The sequence below is a fragment of the Carcharhinus amblyrhynchos genome, chromosome 21 (genome assembly GCF_965287045.1).
Source record: "Carcharhinus amblyrhynchos chromosome 21, sCarAmb.v2.hapA, whole genome shotgun sequence".
Taxonomy (NCBI): Eukaryota; Metazoa; Chordata; class Chondrichthyes; order Carcharhiniformes; family Carcharhinidae; genus Carcharhinus; species Carcharhinus amblyrhynchos.
Window position 1 is genome coordinate 48,981,967 of NC_137344.1, and position 20,875 is coordinate 49,002,841.

Here is a 20,875-nt window from a genome sequence, read left to right on the forward strand (position 1 = left end):
TCCCATTCATCATCTTATACGTCTCAATGAGATCTCCCCTCATTCTTCTAAACTCTAACGAGTACAAGCCTAGTTTATTCAGCCTCTCCTCATAGCTCAACCCCCTCAACTCCGGTATCAGCCTAGTAAACCTCCTCTGCACTCCCTCCAGGGCCAAAATATCCTTGCGCAGGTGCGGCGCCCAAAACTGCACACAGTACTCCAGCTGCGGCCTCACCAATGCCCTATACAGCTGCAGCAAGACCTCCCTACTTTTATATTCAATCCCCCTCGCTATGAAGGCCAGCATCCCATTCGCCTTCCTGACCACCTGCTGCACCTGCAAGCTGGGTTTTTGCGACTCATGCACAAGGACCCCGAGGTCCCTCTGCACCGTCGCCTGCTGCAGTTTTTCGCCACGTAAGTAATAGTCCTTCCTACCATTCTTCCTACCAAAGTGGACCACCTCACACTTGCCAACATTAAATTCCATTTGCCATTTCCTGGCCCATTCGCCCAGCCTATCTAGATCCTTCTGCAGACTCTCCACACCCTCCGCACAATTTGCCTTTCCCCCAATCTTGGTGTCATCAGCAAATTTCGACACCCTGCACTGGGCAGGAAAGTGGAGCTGGTTGAAGTACAGTCATGTTATGAAATGATGGAAAAGATATGTGGACCATTTGGCCTTCCTTCAGCTCCTATTTCTTATGCTCTGAGCCATTGTTAGAGCAATGTGAATCTAATTGTGTTGCTTGACTCCAGTAGTTCCGTGTCTTGCTTCGATTCTCTGCCTTGTGCAAAGACAGTTGGCTCCATAACATGTCTTAATTTTCCGTTTGGATCACAAATTAGAGAGGATGTAAAAGGAAAGGGACCGACTCCTTTGAAAAATATTTGTTCAAGTTGTCAGCATTGCGAGAAAGGCCGCGACACCAGTTGCTTGGAGAAAGCGGTGGTGGGCTTCCGTGATATTTTTGGAAATTACTTCTAACATTAACACCAGAAAATATTTTGTGTATATTAGAGATATTTCTACTTTAATAATTACAATTGTTCCATTAAAAGAATTGCCGTTTGTCATCGGTCTATTAGGCTTAGCTCAGTGGGTAGCATTATTGCTCAAATCAGAAGGTTTGAGCCCCACTCCAGAGACTCTCCAGACTGATACATAAGCAGGGATATAAGGGATGCTGCATAGTCAGGGGCACTACCATTTTCTGCCCTCAGAGGAACATGAAGGATCCCCTGATACAATTCAGAAAACAGCAGAAAGGTTCTAGTATCCTGGCCGACAATTATCTCAAACCACACAGAAACAGATACCTCGTTATTTATCTCAGTGCTGGATCTTGCTGAATGGAAATTAGCCGCCATGTTTCCCTGAATTAAGTAAAAAGTCTGACAACACCAGGTTTAAGTCCAACCGATTTATTTGATAGTAAACCGATAGTGAGTTTACTATCAAATAAATCGGTTGGACTTAAACCTGGTGTTGTCAGACTTTTTACTGTGTTTACCCCAGTCCAACGCCGGCATATCCACATCATCCCTGAATTAAGACAGTGACGACAATTGAACAATTTTCTTTGAAACACTTTGGGAAATCTAAAGGTTCTGAAAGGAACTATATAAAGGTCAATTCTTTGTTCTGATTTGGGCCTGGAGCTGCTAATTCTGAGCCCAGCTCCTCCCCACCTGGTGTTGACACAGTAAAACATGTTCCATGTGAGACTTTAACCATAGGCTGTGCATTGCGCTGAGGATTTTTCATTTTTATTTCAAAATGATGTCGACTTGTACAGAATTTTGCATAACTTAGATTCCAACTGATCATAAAGTTTACTGGAAAAAGAATGAAAATCCTGAAAAACAAAGAAAAGATATTCCTGAATGAAAACTATCCTCTATCTGCCCAAAGATAGTTTGTTCTGTTTAATATTACCTGCTCCTGCGGATGGTAAGGGAAGGGTGGCTGAAAACAAATGTCTTCCCAGGTATGAATATGATTACAGACTAATCAGCAGTAAGGGTGATAAGGTCCATCTTGAAACTTGTGATACCCTGGTATCCACATGGCAAAGGGATATTGTAAACATCAATGATGTGACCTACCCCCCTTTCTCCCTTCCCCATCCCTTCATACATATCCACACACACACACACACACACACACACATCAAGATACAGGATCACAGCAGACACTTGTTGCTGTTCTAGGGAGATAGACATCCTTGAGCTGGACATTTCACATAAAACAAGAACTGGCTTGGATCGGAACCAGATCCGAGCCTTGGACAAGCTTACTTAATTCTGACTCCATATTTGTGCAGAGATTGGGCTTTTGGACCTTAGCCAGTGGAAAAACCAATAACAGATACAGTGGTTTAAAACTGCTGAGCCAGGCCTAACGTTGACTGGGAGTCCCTGCATGCAGCATGATTTTGTGTTCTTGCTGGGGTATCTAAATGGGTGTCAAAGAATCAGCTGTATCTGTGCCAGCAGAGATTAGAAATCTTACCATTAGGATGGTCAGGAAAATGGTTCATTTACAAAATTATTCATTTATGTCACTGGTTGTGCTTACAAAAGTTATTATAAATGTAAAAAATACCAGAAATACTACATTAAAAAAATTACCACACTTATCAATCACACACAAAGGTATTTATATCGAAACTTAATTGCCCAACATCAGTGTCATGGTTTTATGCTGGTTGGGAAGTTGTGTTATATGGAGCTTTCTTCAGCGTTTCCAGAAAGAATTGCTCATCTTCAAGAAAGTCATGGTCCTGCAGAAGAGAAACAAAGGTAAAAGTCACTGGAGGGCTTAATAAGTGAACTGACTACACAATCGGACTGCATTTCTTAGGTGTTGATTCCACACACAGTACTGCAGGCTCATCTGAGAATACCTTAACGCAGGTTGGAATGTCAACTTTAGAATGTGCTGTTCCTAAGCCATGTTTAAACAATTCGCTTAGCAATACATCCTTCCCAGAATAATTAAACGGGTAAATTTCTGATCTGTACTAATTGAACTAATCTTAGCCAGAGCACTGGAGCGACAGAACTTCCCCCAGAACCCTGGGCAGGGAGAGCAAACAGCCCTGCTACCTCCTGCTCCCAACAACTGTCCAGAGACTGCAAGTGGGAGTGGGAAGGGACGTATGACTGTGAGATCCAGAACTGTTGCTTAGACCCCCATGGACTGGAGATCTACTGGTCTTTCGAGGGGTCTGCCAGAGTAGTTGAGCAGTGGGCTTGGTGTGAGGTGCGAGCAGACAGCAGCTGCCACAGATACAGCGCTGCTGGTGATCTCACCCACCAGAGCAAAATGTCCACAGACAAGCAGAAACTAGCAGATAGACCCAAAATAACCAAGACTGCTGTTGGGCACCAGGTGAATTCAACTTTCTTCAAGACAGGAGTTTCCAAAAAAAATTTCCCACTTAAAGTCAAAGAAAGAGCGCCAAAATAAAAAGTGGTCTGGGTATTGTGACTTTATACAATAATTTAGACAAGGTCCATAATTACTAATCCACTTGTAAAGGAATCAAGGAAAAACGTGCTGCCTGTTGACAACATCATTTGTGGAGATGGGAGCAACTTCCAGTAATGTTAACCAGTTCTATTTCCCCACAGACTCTTTGTCAAACAACTTGTTCAGTATCCGATCTCAGTTGAGCCAGTGTTCCCCATTTAAAGACTGGAAAGACTGAAGTCCTTACCACAAATTCCATACTGCAGCCACAAATGTAATCCCTTCTTCATCCACTCCCACAGGCTGAACCAGATTGCTCACATTCTTGGTATTACATCCAACCCATCTCCCCTCCATCACAAAGACTCCTTACTTCCACCTGCTGAACCCTTTAGCCATGTTTTCATCGCCACCTGATATGATTACTCCATTGCTTTCCTGGCCAGCCTCCTATCCTTCCCCATGTGTTTCATCCAGATTCTCATGCCATGACGATTAACCATCTCATTCATGTTAAATTTTTCAACATTGTGTATAGCTTTCACAGACTTTCCTTTAACCTGCAAAACCTCCCTCTCAGACTCTGACCTCCACCCTCACTGCCACCTTCACCTATGGTTAACTATTTACAACGGCGAATGCCGGACACCTTCAGCAAACCAAATCCAAACGATGTGCATTAGAAACTACAGTACTCAGCACAGTCGTTAAAGGTTTACTCCAGTCACCTACTTCGCTGAACCTCAATATTGTTAATATAGTTTTCTCCTTCAGGTTATCTCTGCAGCACTCGCCTTTGATTTGGAGACACCGGTGTTGGACTGACTAGCGGCGTTGCACTCATCTTGACAACTGCAACACCAGAGTGTGTGCACTCCTGCCTGGATGGAGTGATTTGGATTGACGTCCATACCTGTTCTCCCCACTTTGCTGTCAGGATAGCTAAACCCAGAAAATCCATTGTGCAAGCGAACCTTTGTGCAAGCAGGCCATTGCACTTTACATAGTTATTCCATACTTGCTGTCACACCCAGAACTTTATTCAAACTCACAGATCAAACAGGGGTAAGTGCACATCAAAGGACCTCACCTTTTTAGCAGTATGTCTGAAAATTGCAAGTTTGGCCTCCAGTTCTGAAGGTCTAGCAATCTCAATACTGTTATCCACCCCAGGATTCCCAGGACGTCCAGACCGGGCATTACTGAACACAGGAGGGAAATCTGAAAGGAAAATGTGCAGAGTTCAAATTCTTCTTTTGTGGGATGATGGCTCTTGAAATAAAGGCAGAAAGAGAAGCAATTCAGAAATGATTTACATTTGAAGACAAGCAAACTAAAATAAAAAGTCAAATCCCAAAAGCTTGTGTCGAGTACAAACCTGAATTTTCCCGACTCCAGCCAGAGGTTTGCAATGTCAGGTGATGGCAGATGAGATTCCTTGCCATAATTACATATTTGGAAAATTATCCCCAAAGTGTTTTTTTATGAATTGTAAGAGGGAAAATTCAGAAGATTCCTAAGGAGCTATAGCATCTTCAAGTTGAAGGTAGCTCAGGATTTTACGTTTTAATCAAATCAGCTATTACTCTTCTAAACTCCAGCGGATACAAGTCCAGCTTGTCCTATCTCTCCTCATAAGATAACCCATCCATTCTGGGTATTAGTCTAGTCAACCTTCTCTGAACTGCTTCCAACCAGGACAAAAATCACCCACTTAGTTGGCACACCATCCACAAACAGCCTTGCCCTCCACCACCAACCTATAGTTGCAAGTGTGTATCATTTGCAAGATGCATTGCAGCAATAGACCAAGGTTCCTTACACAGCACCTTCCAAACCCATGACCGCTACCATCTAAAAGGGCAAGGGCAGCAAGTCTGTTGGAACACCACCACCTGCAAGTTGCCCTCCAAGCCACTCACCAACCTGACTTGGTTCCTTCACTGTCACTAGGTCAAAATCCTGGAATTCCCTCCTTAACAGCACTGTGGGTGTACCTGCACCTCACAGACTATAGTGATTCAAGAAGGCAGCTCACCACCTGCTCAAGGCATTTAGAGATGGGCAATAAATGCTCTTAAATGAATGAAGAAAATAAAATTCTGAAATATTCCCTTAGATATTTGCCACTGCATTTCTGGTGACCTATTGGTAAATGCACGGGGAAGGGGCTTTGTGATGGGACTCAGTCCAAGCAACAATCCATCATCAGGAAATCAGAGTTTCAATAAAATACTTACCTGAGCGATTTGCAAAGAGTATTGCTTGATTCTTGATACGTGGTGTTGCTGTGTTGATGGGCATTTCCATGGCCAGTTTGTGCGGATGTCGTCGTTGCTGGGCTAGGCTCAGACGTTCCTGGGTATTAAACATTTGGACAGAAAGAATGCAATTTTATCCATTCACTTCCCTTATTCATTTAAATTAGCATTCAACACTCCAGTGTTCGAATAATCACCCTAGTTAAATACTCCCCCTACTCTGCTTCAGTTTGAGCAGCAGCTGATGTTTATAAAATTCAAATTGCTGATGAAGGTGCAGTTTATAACAATGATCCATTCCCTGGATATGAGAAGCTGCAGGAAAAATAATTTCATTCAATCTGACTGGATCTAAAGCCAGATCACAAAAGTGGTCTGTGTTTGTGTTTAACCCACTGCTTGCATCTTCCTGCTCTGTGGGCATATAATAATGTGGGTACAAGCATTTTCCTGAATGTGCAGAGACCTCCAACTGTTCAGCAACAGATATCTGTACTTTAATTGGTGTTCCTTGCTCAGTCTTTAGAGTCCAAGAACAATGGTTACTAATATTGTATTATGTGCATTTATAAGGCCCCAGTGTTGAATCTCAATATGTCCCTGATTAGGATGCCTGGATACAAGGTATTTTAAAGCATTAACTGTTGTATACAGAGGCAGATAACAAGAAACACACAGGTTTCTTGTTACGCACAGTCAGCCACACTGGTTTTCTTTACCTGAAACAAGTTTCAGGGGTATCATGTATTTAAGGGTGAAAATATAGACACTGCAGGAAATCAGGACCTTTCATTTCTGAATCTTTCCCTATACATACCTGCTGCTGGATCTACATCACTGACCATCTACTCACCATCAAATGTGAACTGTGAAATTAATCTATTGATTTTTTCCAATCCAACGACACACTTTGTATTTCAGTTTACTTTGATCAGTGTACAACATACGATTAACTCAGGCACGTGGTAAATCAAACACTTTGCATTGACTAGCAACCCAATCACAATCACTTCCCCACAAGCCACTAACAGTTTAGAAATAACCCAAAACTCTGATTTCTGCTCACTCCCCGCTATTGTGGCAAGTTAATTACTACCTGAGACAGCCTTCCTTGTTTTATCAAGTGAAACTCATGGACTCCAGTCTCCCCCTAAAATGATGTACCTGGTGTTGCTGTTCCTTGTTTCTCTCCATTTGAAGTATGTATTCTCACACCTCTGCCCCTCGATCGTCTGGTATCACATTTTCAAACAAAGAACAAAGAACAACACAGCACGGGAAACAGGCCCTTCGGCCCAACGAGCCCGCGCCGCCGTCCCACTGTCTCAGTGACCTATTCATGATTTTAGTCTACGCCTAATGTGCGAGGATCAGGGAGGTCCAATATAGGGACAATTTAGTACCCAATCAATCAGCCTAAAAGCACATCTTTGGGATGTGGGAGGAAACCCACGCAACCACGGGGAGAACGTGCAAACTCCCACAGACACAGGCCCAAATTTTCAGCTATTTACTGTGTCCCTTGCTCCTCCAGTTGTAAATGTTTGCTTTTTTTTTTGCAGTACCATGCTCCCTATCTCCCTCCCCTGTGTTACATAAGAACATAATAAGAACATAAGAAATAGGAGCAGGAGTAGGCCATCTGGCCCTTCGAGCCTGCCCCGCCATTCAATAAGATCATGGCTGATCTGTCGTGGCTCAGTTCCACATTCCCGCCCTCTCCCCATAACCCTTAATCCCCTCTCTTATCAAAAACCCATCAACTCGCGTCTTAAAAATATTTAGCGAGGTAGCCTCCACCACTTCAACGGGCAGAGAATTCCAGAGATTCACCACCTTTTGAGTGAAGAAGTTCCTCCTCAACTCCGTTCTAAACCGTCCCCCCTTTATCTTGAGGCTGTGCCCCCTAGTCCTACTGTCCTTTCCATGGTGCAGCTGTTTCTCAGTTCTCCCTTTGGCAGCATCCTCACTCTCTACGCCAATTCCTATGGTACATGGTGTAGCTGTCCCTTGCCTTACTCTGCTTGCACTATCTTTCTTCTCTTCTCCCTCCCGTGTTACCTGGTGTAGCTGCTGCTCCTGCTGCTGCAGTCTCTCCATTTTCTTTTGGATAGCTTGCAGTCGTGCCTGGTGCTCAGACTCCACCCGTTTAGCGTCCATGAGCTTTTGTTCACCTTCCTCAAACTTCTGAGAGGCAAGCTGCAAGAGGAGATTCACACAGCCAGTTACAGAGTCTGTGTTATATTCATGAGCCTAAAGACACTGCAGTAGAGTCAGCACCCACCCAGTCCCCAGTGTGATCTCTCAAACAGTGAGGACTGCAATGGTGTAACAAGGACAAATTTAATAAATAAATAACAGCACCACAGTGGTTAGCACTGCTCCCTCATAGCACCAGGGACCCGGGTTCGATTCCTAGCTTGGGTCACTGTCTGTGTGGAGTCTGCATACTCACCCTATTTCTGCATGGGTTTGCTCCAGGTGGTCTAGTTTCCTCCCGCACTCCCAAGATGTGCAGGTTAGATCGATTGACCATGCTAAATTGTCCCTAATGTCAGGGGATTAGCAAAGTACATATGTGGGGTTATGGGAATAGGGCCTGGGTGGGATTGTGGTCAGTGCAGACTCGATAGTCTGAGTGGCCTCCTTCTGCACTGTTGGGATTCTATAGCCATATTGCAATAAATACATTCATAAATGTGAAAATAAGCAAACGCTTATACTTAACATTTTAAAAGTGCCCAGTAGGGGAGGTGAGAAGATATAATTTCAAATTACTTAATAGAACATAGAACATTACAGCGCAGAACAGGCCCTTCGGCCCACGATGTTGCGCCGACCAGTTAAAAAAAAAACAACAGTGACCCACTAACCTAAACCAATCCCTTTTCGTCCATAAACCTATCCACAGACCTCTTAAACGCCCCCAAACTAGGTGCATTTACAACTGCAGCAGGCAGGGCATTCCAATCCCTCACCACCCTCTGGGTAAAGAACCTACCCCTGACATCTGTCCTATAACTACCCCCCCTTAGTTTAAAGCCATGCCCCCTCGTGCTAGATTTTTCCATCAGAGGAAAAAGGCTATCACTATCCACCCTATCTAAACCTCTAATCATCTTATATGTTTCAATAAGATCCCCTCTTAGCCGCCTTCTTTCCAGCGAAAACAACCCCAAATCCCTCAGCCTCTCCTCATAGGATCTCCCCTCCATACCAGGCAACATCCTGGTAAACCTCCTCTGCACCCTCTCCAAAGCCTCCACATCCTTCCTGTAATGTGGGGACCAGAACTGCACACAATACTCCAAGTGCGGCCGCACCAGAGTTGTGTACAGTTGCAACATAACGCTACGACTCCTAAATTCAATCCCCTTACCAATAAACGCCAAGACACCGTATGCCTTCTTAACAACCTTATCTACTTGATTCCCAACTTTCAGGGATCTATGTACACATACACCTAGATCCCTCTGCTCCTCCACACTATTCAAAGTCTTCCCGTTAGCCCTATACTCAACACATCTGTTATTCCTACCAAAGTGAATTACCTCACATTTCTCTGCATTAAACTCCATCCGCCACCTCTCGGCCCAGCTCTGCAACCTGTCTAAGTCTTCCTGCAAACTATGACACCCTTCCTCACTATCTACCACACCTCCGACTTTGGTATCATCAGCAAATTTACTGATCCACCCAACTATACCCTCATCCAGATCATTAATAAAAATCACAAACAGCAGTGGCCCCAACACAGATCCCTGAGGCACACCACGATGAATATTTACCGTCAACCACTACCCTCTGTCTCCTATCCGCTAGCCAATTCCTAATCCAGTTCCCTAGATCACCCCCAATCCCATACATCTGCATTTTGTGCAGAAGCCTACCATGGTGAACCTTGTCAAACTAAAATCCATATACACCACGTCCACTGCCTTACCCCCATCCACCTCTTTGGTCACTTTCTCAAAAAACTCAATAAGGTTAGTAAGGCACGACCTACCCGCCACAAAACCATGCTGACTATCTCCAATCAACTCATTACTCTCCAAATAACTATAAATCCTATCCCTAATAATTTTTTCCAAAACCTTTCCCACAACAGAAGTGAGACTCACCGGTCTATAATTCCCGGGGAAGTCTCTGTTCCCCTTCTTAAACAATGGGACAACATTCGCTAACCTCCAATCATCTGGTATTATACCAGAGGCCAACGACGACCTGAAGATCAGAGCCAGAGGCTCTGCAATCACTTCTCTTGCCTCCCAGAGAATCCTGGGGTAAATCCCATCCGGACCAGGGGACTTATCTATTTTCAGACCCTCCAGAATATCCAGCACATCCTCCTTATCAACTGTAACACTGTCAATTCTACTCCCCTGCAACCCAGTGTCCTCCTCAGCTATATCCATGTCCCCCTGCGTGAACACCGAAGAGAAATATTGGTTCAATGCTTCACCAATCTCCTCCGGTTCCACACATAACTTCCCTCTGCCGTCTATAACTGGCCCTAACCTTGCCCTAACCAACCTTCTGTTCTTGACATACCTATAGAACGCCTTAGGATTCTCCTTAACCCTATCAGCCAAAGTCTTCTCATGTCCTCTTTTAGCCCTTCTTAGCTCGCTCTTCAACTCCCTCCTAGCCAATCTAAAGCTCTCTAGTGCACTATCCGAGTGCTCACATCTCATCCGAACATAAGCCTCCTTTTTCTTTTTAACCAGCAAATCAACTTTTTTGGTGCACCACGGTTCCCTAGCCTTACCAATTCCACCTTGCCTGACAGGGACATACCTATCACAGACTCGCAGTAGCTGCTCCTTGAAAAAACTCCACATTTCGGATGTTCCCAATCCCTGTAAGGGATTAAGTTAGGAGACATCCACAACAAGGTCTCCAGTTTATTTTCCAGATGTCCAAAATGGATAACTTGTATAACCAACATTATAGTTACACTTCTGTCTGATCAAGGTTACCAAACCAAGAGATACAATGGTGTTTTAGAAAGTTATTAGATTTAGCAGCTTAGCCTCCTCACTTACTTTAGCTCAGGAACTTTGGTGTCCAGGTTGATATTTAGAACATGGCAGACACAGTAGCTAAAGATTTGAGCCTTCTATTGTGCCTGCAATAGGTGGTCCGGGTCTCTCTGCCATATAGCAGCCTGCTCACAATACATGTTTGGTAGATATATAGCTGTTCAACATTAAGGAGCATGGCATACAAGGCTACAGACCAAGTGCTGTAAAATGGGACTAAAATAGACAGCTGCTGGATGGCCAGCACAGACACAATGGACCAAATGGCCTCTTCTTGCACTGTAAAATGCCATGACTTTAACTTCTTATTTCACAGATGCTTACTTAGTTAACGGATTGCAATCACTGCTTTTCAGATAGGAGTGTTTAGCTCAGCATCTACTGAGACAAGATATCCAGAACAATTGATTCTAAGCAGCAGAACTTGTGCACATCTTCCAACATGGCATCAGCTATTGAAACTTCCGATGTAGTCAATACATCCTAACATATGGTTAGTCCACATTTATCACAGGCTGGCAAAACATCTTTGCAAAGTTCTTTCAGATTCCAATAGAAATACTAAAAATCTGAAATATAAACTGAAAATACTGGAAAGATCATTGATCTGAAATGCTAATTCCATGTATGTCTCCACAGACCTGACCTGAGTATTGCCATCATTTTCAGGTTATATTTCAGATTGTACTGCTGAGTGTGGCCAGCACTGTATCATCAGCAAAAACAAGTTCTTGTATTGAAATGATTTGGTTTCACTTCTTACGTTTAGATATATGATATTCACATTATCTATCCAATTTGTATAAAACGGTACACCCGATACATTCCCCGTGTATTGAACATATTTTAATAGATTAAGGGTGTGAACAATTTCACACAATGAACTTTCAATCTATATCCTCAACATGCCACTGCTCTGGTGACAGCTTTCTATGAGAAGGAACACTTGGTATCTGGATCTGAGGTGATTTGCAAATTCCTTATCCTTCCTTCCAAATAACGTTTGATAAAGGGACAAGAATGACCTCAGGGACAGTCTTACAATCTCTAAAGTTACCTTTTTAAAAATGAACCTGGCAGTGACCTTTGTTTCTTCTCTTTCTCGGACAATAGGTTGGATACAAGTCACACTTGTATCCAACCTATTGTTGTCCAACTGCACAGCCAGACTGTTTTGAGACAGAAGCTTGAATCCCAGTGTGCACTCTACGCATGTTACTGTAATGAATAAATTCAGTTTCGTCACACCTTACTCATGTTCTCAACTTCTTCGGCCCTCTGCTTGATGCGGATTGCCATGGTGTTAACTCTCTCCTTTTCCATCTGCAGTTCATGACGCTCTTGATTTAGAGTTTCTCGCTCTCGAGCTAACTGCTCCTCTTTGGATCTCAGTTCAGCGGCTTTCATCTTCAGTTCAGCTTGTTCCTGCAGGGAAAGGACAAACTCAGTACAAGTAATAGTTTTTGTAGTTTTGAACACATTTTTACAAAGTCCAGAAGCACTGAAACCTAAACCTAGAACTGGATACATTATAATTATTTAAAGCAATTGGATAAACAGCAATCTACATCACTGCATCAAAAGGATAAACACACTGATGAACTATCAATCACAGAAAAGATTATATCAGAGGGAATCTGACCTGCTGAAATCTTAATACAGAAAAATACTTTATCCGCTGGATAAACTACACTAATGTATCCGAACACTGAACAATGCTGGTCAATTTAGAAGAGTGCAGTAGCTATTAATCCCTGGGATGGCAGAATTGTTTTACGAGTACAGATTGAGAAGGCTGGTTCCATATTCCTTAGAGTTTCAAAGAAGAAGGGTGACCTCATTGAAAGTTACAAAATTCTTAATGTGGCTGTAGATAAGATGTTTCCCCTGGCTGGTGAGTCTAAATCCGAAAGCTAGTGGCATTTACTACCAAATAAACCTGTTGGACTTTAACCTGGTGTTGTGAGACTTCTTACTGGTGAGTCTAAAACCAGGGAACAGAATCTCAGAATAAGGAGTTGGCAATTAAGACTTAAGACATGGGATTTAATGGGATTGGGAGTTATAGATAGTTCTATGGCCTGGTAGGTATGGATATGATCGGTGCAATTTGTGGGCCGAAGGGCCTGTTTGTGCTGTAGTGTTCTATGTTTTAAGACATTAAGAAGGAGGAGTATTTTCACAAAGTGGTGAATCTTTGGAACTTTCTAACCCAGAAAGCTGTAGGGGCTCAATCACTGAGCATGTTCAAGACAGAAATCGATAGATTTTGAGAGACTAATGACATCAAGCAATATGGAGATAGTGCGGGAAAGTGGTGTTGAGGTAGATAAACAGCCATGATTAAATTGAAAGGCGGAACAGGCTTGATGGGTCAAATGGCCCACTCCTATGTTCCTTTTAAGAACAAAACTCCATCATTAAACTATATTAAAAGTATATTTAACACGTCATGCATCATTATATCATGACACGAAGCTATCAACAACTTGTTAATTTACCTGTCTAAAGGTTCAGAATTATCGACTAGGCTTCCCCTGTGGTTCATGACTACTCTTGAGGTGCCAGGAATCTTGACATAATGGCCCAGCTCCATGGAAATAGTGGGAGTATCAGGAGAGTTGATATAAAATGCCCATCCCCACAATGGAGTAGATAAGGCTGGATTTGAGTGCAGACTTGCTACCCGCCTCGTTATCCTGAAACCATAAAAAACCCTCATGATGGGAACGGGGGCAGGAATCCCAGAATCAGACCCTGCCAACAATTTTTAAACCACCCTGCCAAATCACTGAGTTCAGGCATGGATGGAGGCATGAAAATCTGGTCCACTGTCTCAAACCCAGTGATCAATGAGCTCCTCACATTTTTATCCGATAGGAATGTACACATTGGTCAAACCCATTCCACCCCCTCTATACAGGCCCAGTCCCTGTAAGAATACACATACTGGGCCAAGGAAATACAGTCTCTGCAAACTGGCTTAGTCAAATCATTCCTAAAATAATGCACACAGAGGGGTAATTTGCCATATCAAAAGCATAGCTCCTCCCTTACTTTTGCCAGGCTGAAGACTGTTCCTTCCTGCTGTGCATTGAGCTGGAGGGTACGGTTGGCGCCTCGCTCTATCCGCTCATTATTCAGTTTCTGCTGTGTGTGAAATTCTGCCCACTCACTCGCCAGTCTTCGACGTTCTTCCGCACAGCGCTGCATCACCGACTGCTGCTCTTCCAGCAAAGCACTCTGCGAAATTGGAACAAGATGGGAAGATGCTGTAAACCCCAGGGAATCACTGCGAAATTTGGAAATATTTCAGTGTCTTCACACAGCACTATACCATTTCCCCGTCCACTGCCTCACATTCAGAGATTAGTTGACCATATACCAAGAGATATCTGATGGTCTGTACTCTGCTGAGTGAACAGTTTTCCATCAGCTAACAAGACAGTCACCACGCTGCTTCACTGGGTAGGAATCACTTTAAATGAAGCCTAACCTGGTTTAACACGTACTCCATAGATTAACTGGCAGAGAGCAAATAAAAAATGGTTTGAAAAGACAATTTGGTGCAGGGATTTGGGAGCTAATCTGTTCCCTCCCTTGTTGCCCCAACTGCCCTAGCCTGTTACTGTAATGTAACAGAGAGAAATGGGGGTTTAGAAGGCTGACGGGGGATCTTATAGAGACATATAAGATAATGAAGGGACTAGATAGGGTAGAGGTAGAGACATTCTTTCCACTTAGAAAGGAAACCAGAACTAGAGGGCACATCCTCAAAATGAGGTGGGGGGGGCGGGGCAGTGTCAGTTTAGATCAGAGTTGAGGAGGAACTTCTTCTCTCAGAGGGTGGTGAATCTCTGGAATTCTCTGCCCATTGAAGCGGTGGAGGCTACCTCGTTGAGTATGTTTAAGTCACAGGTAGATAGATTTCTGATCGATAAGGGAATTAAGGGTTATGGGGAGAAAGCGGGAAAGTGGAACTGATCCACTTCAGATCAGCCATGATCTTATTGAATGGCGGGGCAGGCTCGAAGGGCTAGATGGCCTACTCCTGCTCCTATTTCTTACATTTTTATTTTTTGCTTCCTTAGTGGTAAGAGCAAAGCTCTGAATGGGCATTCCAATGCTGGATAAGCAGACTTCCTCTCACGGAGTCTGTTTCACATGTGATGGTGATGGGATTGGAGCTGTTAGAAACCTGTCCACAGGTGTATCCCTAGGGTACATGCATTCAAGTGAAAGGGCAGAAAAGAAAAGACTGCAAGTATTCTGACCCCATTGTTGTCAACATGGAGTGTTCACACTGCAAGGGAGCTTACACCAGCTCTGCATCACCAACCAATACAATGATACAAGTACTGAAATAGATGAGTGGGAAATTCTCAAAGCACACCATTCTAGTACTGATCCCAATGTTTACCAAACTTGAGTAAATGCCATCTCAATTGACAAATAAAGCTAGTTCTATAAAGTATCAATATTTCCACATCTTTTAATGACACAACCTGTACATTAATTATATGCAGTGATGCTGCTCATAGCTTGGACACATGCACTTCATTTAAGTTGTGCACAGTGAAAACTAGTTTGTTGAGGTCTCCCTTTGGTTTGGTGTATGTAAGTCTGAGGGATGGCAGCAGTATGTTCTACAGTATCTCCTACTTTTCACACTGCTAATTCCCGTGAGCGCACTGAATACAAGAAATGAGTTCCTGGAAACAGTTCAGTGCAACATCTGACAAGGGGATGAGCTGTTCACAACTGGCCTGATTGTGGCAGAAGCACAATGGAATGAGCTCACTGGCCAGGCTCAGCAACAGGCACTAAGATATTGTTGGGAGAGGTCAAAGTGGCAATTGCTACGGGAGAGGATATCTGACAGCTTAAATGGGCAGGCAGCCAAAAGGGCAAAATAATTAAAGTTTCCTTCATCAACTGAAATGGCAAGAGATACTGATACAGGATTGACACTCTATTTTACCTGAATAGGTTGTCTCCTGTTTCGTATCCTGACACCATTATGTTTCTCCAGCAATGATGGATGCATGTTGATACAAGCATTCCATCATCTACCATTGTTAACACAACGATGGTGGAAAATATGGGACATGGCATTACTCCAGCACCTCAGTGAAGTGTGCCTGCTCACAGTTGGGCTGCTGTTTCCAGTATTTGACAGTGTGCTGCATACAAAAATAGCTGATGATCCAAGTTTAATAAACGATCTACCCATTTTCCTGCTTCCACATAAATGGAAAAGAGGGAAATCTTATGTGACGTATCATTAAAAAAACAGTTGGAACCATCATCCCTCCCTCAAAGGAAGCTACAAAGAGCCTGAAGTGTCCCTTGACCTTATAGGTTTGGGAATCCATATAAAGGGCAATCTTGAACATGTTCACTTAAGGCATTAACCCATACCAACTGAGTGCATATCAGGAAATTGAGAGTGCTCCCCTCATCGCCCCTTCCTTTTGTCAAAGATCTCCCTCCAGTACCTTACCCAAGTGGCAATTTTTCATATCTGAGTGAAACAATAAGGGCATGAGATTCATCTAGCAAAACAGGTGTATGGGCAGCAATGGAAAAGAAAGCTGGATGGAGTGGAAATTAAGCCACAGACTTATGCTAATGCCCAAGGCAAATTTCACCCCAAGTGTTTTCATTTCATTTAATTCCAGCAGGGTTCAGGACTGAGGAAGATCAGAACAGAGCTACCCACACATAACTGCATGTCCAACAGAATTCCTGGGCAGTGACAAGGAGTGGGAATCCTGGCCAATTTGCTCCTGCCAAATGCCAATGGATGTAATACAGTAAAAGACTGGGACCAATCCCAGGATTTCATACTTTGTATGGTTCAGCTGTTAGTTGAGTAACTTTGTCAAGCCACCAGCAGACCCCAGATATTTATTGTAAGGAAAGCTTGCCATTTTCAGCAGTTCCCGCCTTACCTTTGCCCTCTCCAGCTCCTCCCTCTCGATGCTGAAGCGCTGGTTCATGACTCTGCGTTCCTCCTCTAGGGATCGCTGCACTGACTCCACTTTGCTTTGTTCTGCTGTTGCCCTCCAGCGTTCCTGCTCAGTATTACACAATGAATAGACAATCACAGTGCACATGTCCATCTATGTCCTGATCAGAAGAGTGACATTTTAATGATGAACAGCAGCAAACAAGCACTTGAGCTATCTGCAAGTTAGCTTGCACAACACAAGTTAGTTGATGCAGTTAGATAATGACAAATATCAAACCAAAGGGCTCTTTCCTCTTAAACCAATGTTACAAACTCAGGCCAATCAATGACAATGAAGTCCTATAAAACCTTAATCATATTTTAAAATGTACCAAAATGTTTAGGGAGTTGGGTTCAGGAAAGTAGAAGTAGGGCTGGATAATTTTGACATAGGACGATAATGTGGAATGAGCGATTTTTAGTTCTGCCGCCTGTTAAACAACACTCTAAAACAACAATACCATTCAATGCCAAAAACTACCCTTAGCGAGTGCAGATCTACATTTCCACTAATGCAGCATTTCATAGTTGAGTATAATGCAAATAATCACCAGGTTGTTAAAAATAAAAGAATCACAGAAGTGTTACAGCACGGAAGGAGGCAATTCAGCCAAATGTTTTAAAGTTTATTTATTAGTGTCACAAGTACGCTTACATTAACATTGCAATGAAGTTACTGTGAAAATCCCCTAGTTGCCACGCTCCAGCACGTGTTTGGGTACACTGAGGGAGAATTTAGCATGGCCAATGCACCCTAACCAGCACATCTTTCGGACTGTGGGAGGAAACTCACGCAACCACGAGGAAAACATGCAGACTTGGCACATTCAGTGACCCAAGCTGGGAATTGAATCCGGGTCCCTAGCGCTGTGAGGCAGCAGCGCTAACCAATGTTTTGCCATCCAAACAAGCAATCACAGAGCTATTTTCCTGCCTTAGCCACATAACCCTGCGGACTCTAATTCCCTTTTCAATGCTTCAACTGAATTTGCCACTACCACACACTTGGGTTATCCATTCCAGACCTTAACCATTTGCTGCATGAAAGAGTTTACCCTCATGTCATTTTTGCTTCTTTTACCAAATACATTTAACTTTTGTCCTCTCACTCTCAATCCTTACAGTTTCTCTCGATCTTTCCTATCCAGGTCCCTCATAATCTTGAATACCTGTCAAATCTCCTTCCAGCCTTTTTTCTCTGAAGAAAACAGTCCTAACTACTCCAATCTATCTACTTAAATTTTTTCTAATTCTGGAATCATTCTCGCAAAGTTTTTCTGCACTTTCCCAATGCCTTCATATCCTCCCTAAAATGCAATGACCAGAACAGGATATAATACTCCAGTTGGGGCTGAACTAGTGTTGTATACAAATTCAACACTACCTGCTTGCCCATGTACTCTATGCCTCTTTTAATATAGCCCAGAATACTATAAGCTTTATTAATTTTCTCTCCACCTGCCCTGCCATCTTCAAGGATTTATGCACAGGTCCCTCTGCTCCTGCACCCTTTAGAATTGTACTCTTTACTTTATATTGTCTCTTCATGTTCCTCCTACTAAAATGAATCACTTTACATTTCTCTACACTGAACTTAATCTGCTGATTATCCACCTATTCCACTAATTTGTCTCTGTCATTTTGAACTTCTACACCATCCTCCTCATAGTTCACAACGCTACCAAGTTTTGCATCAATCACAAACTATGAAACTGTGCCGTGTACCCCAAGGTCTACATCATCAGTGTAGATCTGGAGAAGTAAAGATCCCAAAACCGAATATTCTCATCATCTCTCTTTGCTTCTCTTACTTGTTTTCTTTACCAGCCCTCTGAACGTTCTATATTTAACCTAGTTCTCAACTGTATTTTCTGTCGGAATCTGTCATGAGCGCACTTTTTCTTCCTTATCTTAATTTCTATCTCTTGTCATCCAGGGAATATGGCTTTGTTTTCCTTACCTTTCCCTTTTGATCAAATATGCCTTGAATGTGCCCACCATATTCTTGTTTGAAGGTAGCCCATTGTCCTGCTACTGTTTTTCCTGCCAACCTTTGATCCAATTTATTTGGCCCTAACCCATTCTCACCCCATTGAAGTTGGTATTCCCCCACTTATTCTCATTTTTCATTGCCAGCCTAAACCCTATGATGCAATGATCACTAATGTCCAATAAATGTTCTTCTGTTGATATTTGATCCACTTTGACCACCTCATCTCCGAGGACCAGGTCTAGCAGCATCTCATTTCTCATCGCACAGGAAACATATTTGTATAAAATACTAAGAACTCTGACCCTCTGTTCATTAATTATTACTGTGCTAGTCCAGATTTGGATAATTAAAGACCCCATTGTAACTACTCTATAATATTCACACCTCTCTGTAATTTCCTTGCAAATTTGTTCCTCCACATCTTTCCCACTATTTGGTGGCCTACAGAGGTCACCATGCAATGTCGTGTAGTTGCACCCAAGTAAAACACCAGTATAGCAGGTTGCCTCCAGACAGGAATAGCAAAGAGGGGTAAGTTACCTGAATGACAGGCCATGACCTGGCTGAGCTCTCAGGCTTGAAACATCCACACAAACTTTGAAACATCAGCTTTGTTTTTTGAAGCAATCTGAAAAAAATCTTTTCTCTATTGCACCGGCAAGAAAGGATTCTTTCCATACTTCAGGCAGGAAAATATTTTGCCTTCACCCTTCCGACATGGGGTCTTACCATTGGGTCCACTATGGCCATTCCCATGTGTGTGCTTACACAAAAAACAGAATGGAAACATAAAAAAGGAAATGGCGAAGGTACGCAGAATAAGGGGCCAGCAAAGACCATCTCCATTTGGAAGATACCATTCCACCAGAATCCAAAAACCTCTAGGCATCCTTAAATTTGTCTCAATGGTCTGTTTAAGGAATTAATAATAATGAAGCAATGAAAGAACTGTGTCCCCCTTTGCAAAGCAACCTCCAAACATCAAAATAAAGAACAGGTGGACTTTAGAATAATGACCATACCACAATATGGTTTTACAGAGTATATATGTACATATATATATTGCTACCCCTTGTGACCACTTATTACTACTTATTTTCATTTTGCCTTCCTGATATGTCTCCAAATTGACATTAAGCATATTCTGATCCTGCACTGAGATGATACTTGCCTGGGTTTGCAAAACCTCACTTACTGTACTGTCTGGAGACAATACACATCTCTTTAAACTGTGATCAGTGCTCCTACCACTCACATTGTCAGCCACTTCAGGTCTTGAACAGCAGGTTAGGTGTAAGGATTCGCATTTTAATCAGTAATCTCTAAACTGTCTGTGCTTTATATGCTCTGTCTGAGGCCAGAACTCTCCATTCACCTGACGAAGAGGGTAACCCCTCGAAAGCTTGTGAGAATATTATCAAATAAATAGATTGGACTAAAACCTGGTGTTGTCAGACTTTTTACTATGATACTTAAAGGCCAGGGATACCAGTATTGCCAGGTTTCACTCTAGTGTCGTCAATCTCTTCACCAGGGAGATCCTCATCTCAGCGGGGTGCCGAGGACACTGTTCAGCAGACTGCTTTGTCACTGTGGTGTGTAGGGAGCACATTCTGCTATCCCAACAACTGCATAGACTGGCATCTGAGATGGAATCGCAAGAATGAACTGTGTCTGGAATATGGAATCCAGCCATGTTACTTACACCCAGTTATGGATCTGTGTGCCCAATGGTCAACAGGAGGACAGGGTATCAACTAGACCCTGAAGACTGAGAGATGATGTGCTGAATCTCTCAGGACAACTTCCTCTCCAATTCGTCCCTGAAAGCCATTGGGCAAAGTGAGTAATTTGGATATGGACATGCATGGTGTTACCACTCCCTCCAGGTAGTGCCACATTGTGCTGAATCATTTGGGATATTGGCAATTAAATTGGATTTCACAAAGCCCCCAGCCACCTGTCTCAGGTATCCAGACATGGCTCTCAGTGCCTTCTCAGTGGATGTTGCTCATCCAGCATTCTTCTTTTCTGAGCTGAGACATCCAGCGGTCCAAGTCCACAGGCTTTGTTCATAGAGTTTACTCATAGAATTCCCTACAG

General features: G+C 43.1%; 1 protein-coding gene across 6 annotated transcripts in view; it reads right to left on the bottom strand.

The window, feature by feature from the left end:
• Positions 1-1,720: 1,720 nt before the first annotated feature.
• Positions 1,721-20,875, bottom strand: part of fbf1 (Fas binding factor 1) — an 81,255-nt gene continuing 62,100 nt past the window's right edge. For all 6 annotated transcript variants that reach the window (XM_080209118.1, XM_080209120.1, XM_080209121.1 and 3 more), the window contains 7 exons: positions 16,721-16,843; positions 13,824-14,009; positions 12,015-12,191; positions 7,786-7,923; positions 5,704-5,821; positions 4,554-4,684; positions 1,721-2,771 (listed from right to left, as the gene is read on the bottom strand). In XM_080209118.1, coding sequence (XP_080065244.1) covers positions 2,688-2,771; positions 4,554-4,684; positions 5,704-5,821; positions 7,786-7,923; positions 12,015-12,191; positions 13,824-14,009; positions 16,721-16,843 — 957 coding nt within the window. In that variant the 3' untranslated portion in view covers positions 1,721-2,687. The remainder of the gene's footprint in view (positions 2,772-4,553; positions 4,685-5,703; positions 5,822-7,785; positions 7,924-12,014; positions 12,192-13,823; positions 14,010-16,720; positions 16,844-20,875) is intronic.